Raw genomic sequence first — 6,738 nt, forward strand, 5'->3', positions numbered from 1 at the left:
CAACAGCTATTTTGCCCCCACCAATTAGACAGCTTAAATTGATCATTCAATGACATATATATAGATTCCACAAACACACACCGACATATATATAATATGCCTTTTATGATCAAGACATGCAGGGAGAGCAGCCAAACCTGCATTTGAATCAATTGCATGGAATGGATGCAAGCTTCCCTGTTGCCTTCTTCCTACTCCTCGGCAATATAATGGGCCGACAAAGAGGAATTATCTTCAAACAAGAATAATGACTATTAACCATACTAATTTTATGATCATTGGATCGGGCAATTGACTATCGCATCTGAAATTAATTGGAGTTTAGTAAGAGAAGCCAAAACCTTTTATAGTATTCGAAATCGCACTTTGCAAGACATGTTCTATATATGAGCCATGCATGTGAGCATGGCAGCACTGTTGCACCCCAACAATGATGGACATCTTCATCAATCCCAGCCGAGTAATGTTATAACAAGGCCGGACTTTTGTCCTTCCAAATGTCATATGGGTTTTAAAATCACAATTGGATCAAAATCTAATAATGATCATCTCAAATTCAATGATGATTTTAAAAACTACATGATATTGGGAAAGACACAAGGAGAACTCTAGTACTCCTTATAGCATTACTCATCCTGTCTAGCTGTTATATATGTAACTTTCTAGCTAGAGCAGCTAAACATTTTTGTTTTTTGCATTTTAATTGAGGAAAAACGACATGTGCCAATTGCACCATGTTGAAAGAGCTAGCTAGGTTAATTAATCAAAATCTAGCTACATATTTCCATCAGCTTTCTGTTTTGTCTCCAAAAATTTCTGAATCAGGCCACAAGAATCATTAATATTCTTAATTCCTTCAACTAATTACTAATTTCACTAACTAATTAATAGGGCAAAAAAAATGAAACCAAGAACTTGTACGACTTTTTAGGACAAAATTTTGTATGATCATCTTCAAATTAATCTCTAACCGTACCTAAATGAATTGAAACAGATGCTACTAACATGCTGTAATCTCCATATAGGTGTCACATTCATATATGATGTAATAAATAGAAATGACTACAAAATTGCTAAACCAGCTCATATATATGTGATGCCAACAATATTTAGTGTCCGTCATAAGATGAAGAAGTGAAACTGCAACCATAATTAATATATATAAAAATATTTTAAAAAGTTAAATAAAAAGGCTTTCTTGTGATCAAGAAGAGATTCCCACACCAAGAAAATCAATGAAGGGGATATTATCCTTGTGTTGATCAATAGAGTCATCTCCTTGCTCTTGCTCCGCAGGCAACCTCAACGTCGCTAATGTCGGCGAGTTATCGCAAAAACTCACTAAATCTCTCCGGATCCTTCCATTGGGTTCGTAATCATGATTACCAAGGTTAAGGTAGCCAAAGGGACTTGGGACAACCTTGGTGTAGTTTGGACGTCCAAATGTAGCGGCGGAAACTCGCCGATAGCCGCCGTATACAGAAGCATTTGGATGATACCTACAAAGATCATATTGATCTGATGAACTACTTTTTGAGTACTCCGAAACCCAGTGATTAGAACTGGGTGAGTTGCTTGGCACAGTTGCCATTGATGCAAAGTTCCAAGAAAGCGAACAAGTACTGGAAGGTGAATCCGCGAATATCCTCTCTTTACTGGGGTTTCGGAATTCAAAAAATCTGGCGCTACTCTCACACCCAAGGTTTCTTGAGCTAAATTCTCCTTGAGATGATACTGCTTTCCTTTCGTGGAAATTACTAGAGCTTTTAGAGTCATTATTGTAAACATCTTGATAACTTCTCTTTCCGCATAGCTTGGATTGTTCTCTTTGCTTTCTTGCCATTATCACATGCCAGTGGTTCTTCACGGCGTTATCCGTTCGACCCGGGAATAGCCTCGCTATTAAAGCCCACTTGTTTCCATGAATTCGATGAGCCGCAAGAAGTCTTTCTTCTTCCTCCTCCGTAAACGGCCGTCTGTTTATTCTAGGGTCAAGTTGATTAAACCACCTCAATCTGCAACTCTTCCCTGCATATTTATCCAACAAAAAAAGAAGAAGCAGAAAACCTATTAGAGTACTATCTGACATAGAATTTTCTTCTGGGTCATGATGTAAGAAATTAAAATATCATATATCATATCCTAAATTAATATGATCAGAAAGACGATCAAGCTTGTCCAAGAGAACATTCAGTCTCCGGTCCAAGCGTTGATCGAATCTAATCTAGTAAGATCCAAGATTAAATCATGCATATGCATACCCGATCTTCCTTGAAGCTTCTCTGCAATCGAGTTCCAGTTTTGAGCACCGTACTGTTCCACCAGTTGCCGGAGCTTTTCATCCTCGGCGGGCCTCCAGTGTCCACGTGGACAAGTACTACTCTTGGCATCGTCACTAGAACCGGCTCCAGAATCGTCCATGGAAGAAGAATTAATAGAAGTAACCGATCGAGTTAGAGGTGTGAGAATGAAATGAATTTCTTCTTGGCGACGGACAGGCCAGAAAAACGCAGAGAATTAGAAAGAGAAGTCCAGATGAAGCTAATTTACATAGGGGTAGAAGAAAAGAGCAGCAACAGAATAAGAAAGTGGGGGAGGTTTGGTTTAGGGTTGTGGATGGGAAGTCACTTTTGTTGGTTTTACACGACACATTAAGCCTACATGCATATGTAATGTGTAGACTGTAGAGATAGATCGAGCCAATGCCCCCTTTCGCCTTTCCCTTTATATTGTTAATTTTCTCATTCGCCCCTCAACTTCTCTCTTAATTTCCCAACTGCTCTTTCTCTAAGCCACGGTACTACGTTAAATCAAACCCAGCACCTCTTAGTTTTTATTAAAGGGACATTTCTCCTAGTGCAAAGACGTTTCCTTTTTTTTCTTTCGCTTATTAATTATTGGGGTTTAAGATTAATTAATTAGTCATTATTTGAATTACTTATATGCCGAATTAGAAATTAGTGAATTAAATTTTTTTATGATCAGGTTCGAATTGACCCATTTAATAAACATGTTGATCTAGGGTCAAGTACTCGCTTAATTTATGAGTGACCCGTATAAATGAAATTAGATTTTTTTTTTTTCCAATTGAAAAAATAAAACCCCAAAAAGGCTAAAATTTATATAAATTCATTTTTATATAAAATTGATTTTTTATTTTTATATATATAAAAAAAAAAATCAGATATAGGTTGAAATTAAATGGGTCAAACTGGTCGTGTTTGAGTCAACTAAATCAACAACTTATTTATTAAACGGGTTATGTGTGGTCACCCGTTTATATTAATGGGTCGTATCAAGGTTGAAGGATTTGACTCGTTAATTAAAAAATTCGTGTTTGAAACTGGTCGATGCATAAATAGATCCGGCCCGACATGCCAACATGAATTGCTAACTATATTTTGTGTACAATATATGGCAAGGGATATTGGAGACGCCATGGATACCTCAACACCATATTCTTGGTTGCTATATAATTAATTAACATTAGCTCAATGGGTGCAGGCACCGTATGTTAATTGTCACATGCAGATTCATGACGAAAAGTAAACTTTAATACGTAATATCCCACATAAAAGTTGTATATTTTTCGTCAACGAGGAATATACTCATTTTTGGCACTAGCTAGTTAATATGTCATTAATTAAACTTTGCTGTATTTTGCTCATCATCATGCAATTCTCAGTGGAAGCCGTTTAATTATCTGGCAGATAGACTAATTAGGTATTCCTGCATTAATTAGTCGAAGAAGTTTAGTAATCTTAAGGTTGTCATGTACCTTGATTTGTCAAGAAGATAATGCTTGCTGCAAGCTAGTCCGGCCAAGCTATTAATGTATCCACATGTGCCATGTATATATATAGTGCAACAGATAAGTATATGTACGTACGTAGTAATTAACAACTAGGATCAGACTATTTCTTTTTTTCTTTGGCCAAACAAAAGGATTTATGACCTGCAAAAATGCAAAATTTAGGTTCAGATTTACAGTACTAAAGAACTGATTTTGACTTAAAAAAAAAAAAAGAAAAAAGAAAAAAACTGATTTTCTACTCAAAAGCCACATCAATTTTGGGGTGACAAAAAGAGGACAAGAGAGTGATATGTAGCATTACTCCTCAAACTAGATATATGACATCCTATTTTAACCTGATTGTCCTGAATTTTTTTTTTTTCCCTGGTCGGATTTGACTTAGGTTCGTATATAAAAAAAGTTGCCGTAATTTTTTTTAATGGTTAAGATCTAACTTTATTTTCTTTTTTATAAAATACTTAAAACTTCATTTTCTTTCTTTTTTATAGGTGCTCAAGTTTTTTTTACGGCACCCAACTTTATAACAAAAAAAAAAAAAAAAAACAAATTAATATTGCAAAAAATCCAAGTACGTCGATCTGCTTCTTGGGCCATCGTCAAAGACCTAGCTAGCTGGATATAAAAGAAGGGTTGACCTCTGATCAAATCCAAATAAGTTGATAAACATGCTTGTACGAAAGCCACAATGCAATTATATAAAGTTATAAACATATCTCCAGAAGGATTTTATTTTGATCCAGAAAGAAAGAAAAGAATTAAATACACAAAATTATAGAGAAATTTCAAGGCTAGCTTGGAAGGGATAAAAATGTCAACAAATTGATGCATGTTAATTTTTGAATTGAAGAAGATTTTAACTGGGACTTCTTCATGGGTTCAATGAGAACTTGACAGGTTCGAGGGTTAACCAAATGCCGTGCGAGTCCAGCATCAAGAAAAGTATGGGTAAACCGACTTCCTTTTTCCATACTTCCATGCAGATGGCAAGTCAGATAATTAATAAAAAATATTGGAAATGTTTATTTTATGAATAAATATTAATATTGTGTTTCTTAACTGATTAAGATTTCATACCCCACGAAATCAAACAACCTTTCTTAATTAATTCCCATCTAAGTATGCTTAATTACAATAGCTTTTCTATTAACATCAGCATTAATGATCAATTAAACTATACATCACTGGCCTAGTTGGTATAAAATCGGTATCTAATTGTAATTGGTGGACGTGTCAATCCAACAGCTAGGTCCATCCTATCAAACGGAATTTCTTTTTTCTGTGTTTAAATTTCTCAGGGGATTTGTAGTTGGGCAACGGAAATAAGGTCCAATTCATTAGTCAATCTAAATCATTTGATCAAACTAAATTTTGGATCACTGGATCGGATATCCTGATCATATATATATATATATATATATATATACATATGTTAGGTTTGATTTTTGGAATGACTTGGACCATGGCCACCAATAATAGGTTGGTTCTGGGTAACCGTATTACCTCATCGTGCAGTACTGGTCTATCAGGTCACAAGTTCATTCACATATTATGATCAATGGTTATTATTATTGGAGACCCAAGATGATAATTTGGCTTCACATAGTACTAGAAACATCTCCATCAAGGCACCATTCTTTAAGCAGACTGTATTGACTCTTCCACAGCTAACTTGATGTACACTTGGAGTATAATGACCTAAGAACTTGATTAATTTCTTGTTTACAAAAAGAAAAAATGAAAAAAAAAAAAAAAAAAAAAAAAAGACCAGTGAATTAATGTTAGAGATAGCTAGTGCCCTAAAACACAATTTGTATGACTTATTATTATTAAAGAAGGAGTTTTAATTTTTGAAAATTTAATGAACATTGGACATATATACATATATAGTCCACAATTAATTAAGTTGCATTGCATGTGATTTAGGTATATTAATGAGATTAATAGTCAATTTGGGTTTGCGATTTAAAAAATAGCGATTTTAAAATGTGCGGTTTGAAAAAATGATTTTTCAAAACGCAATTAAGCGTTTGGCAAAATCGCAGTTTGGCTTTTAAAATCGCAGGTTAGTCTTTGAAATTCTGCGTTTTCAAAAAAGCACCCCCTTGGTTGCGATTTTCTGCGTTTTCAAATTGCAATTTTTTAAAAACGCAATTCCCAAACGATTTATTTTCTGCGATTTGGTTTAAAATCGCATTTTTTGTCTACGAAATTGCAATCTCAAACGCACCCTAATGCATAGAAGATCTAAATCGCAATTTTCTTGTGACTCAAGCTTTAGTTCGTAGCCGACAATAAAATTGGACATTTTATCTATAAAATTGTAACATATCAATCATGATGATCTATCTTTATCATGGAAGTAGAGACTTCTGATTGGAATAATGGTAGCGACCATTTTTTATCTACCATAGTTGATGTGACTTTTAAAATTACCATTGGATTTATAATGAATCTCTATTGGATTTGGATTGTTATTCGATAGTGGTTTTAAAAGCCACATCAATTTTGGAAGGATAAAAAAATGGTTCCTAATATTACTCATTCTGATTGATATGTTGGTTTATTTGAAATACAATGAACTAACATAGGCTACTATGAGTTCTTATTCTATAAACTACTATCACCTGAATAATTAAACTCATGACTAGCTGTTTATGGCGTTGACTGAGAAGACTATAAACTCAAATGTGAAGTGTATGCATGTCACCTTGACACATATAATGAGGAGTAAAATCTTATATAGTCAATACATCAATGTATTGGGTGAACGCGTAGTTAGTATTGTGGGAATATTACTTCTCAAGATGAAATCTATAATCTCTTTAAGAGATATGAAATATCCACTTGAGATAAATTTAATAAAAATAATCAAGAGATTAAATCATGTACTCTACTACTCGAGGAATTAAGATGTAGTTGAATAA

The 6,738-nt window shown here is 34.2% G+C and overlaps 1 protein-coding gene across 1 annotated transcript; it reads right to left on the reverse strand.

Annotated features, from left to right (window-relative positions):
* Positions 1–1,135: 1,135 nt before the first annotated feature.
* On the reverse strand, positions 1,136–2,753 carry LOC133866759 (transcription factor MYB27-like). Its single transcript, XM_062303390.1, has 2 exons — positions 2,262–2,753; positions 1,136–2,028 (listed from the first exon to the last, which is right to left on the reverse strand). Exons 1-2 carry the CDS (start codon positions 2,419–2,421, stop codon positions 1,205–1,207), a joined length of 984 nt encoding a protein of 327 aa, XP_062159374.1. The 5' UTR covers positions 2,422–2,753; the 3' UTR covers positions 1,136–1,204.
* Between the last annotated feature and the right edge of the window lie 3,985 nt (positions 2,754–6,738).

This window comes from Alnus glutinosa, chromosome 4, assembly GCF_958979055.1.
Source record: "Alnus glutinosa chromosome 4, dhAlnGlut1.1, whole genome shotgun sequence".
Lineage (NCBI taxonomy): Eukaryota > Viridiplantae > Streptophyta > Magnoliopsida > Fagales > Betulaceae > Alnus > Alnus glutinosa.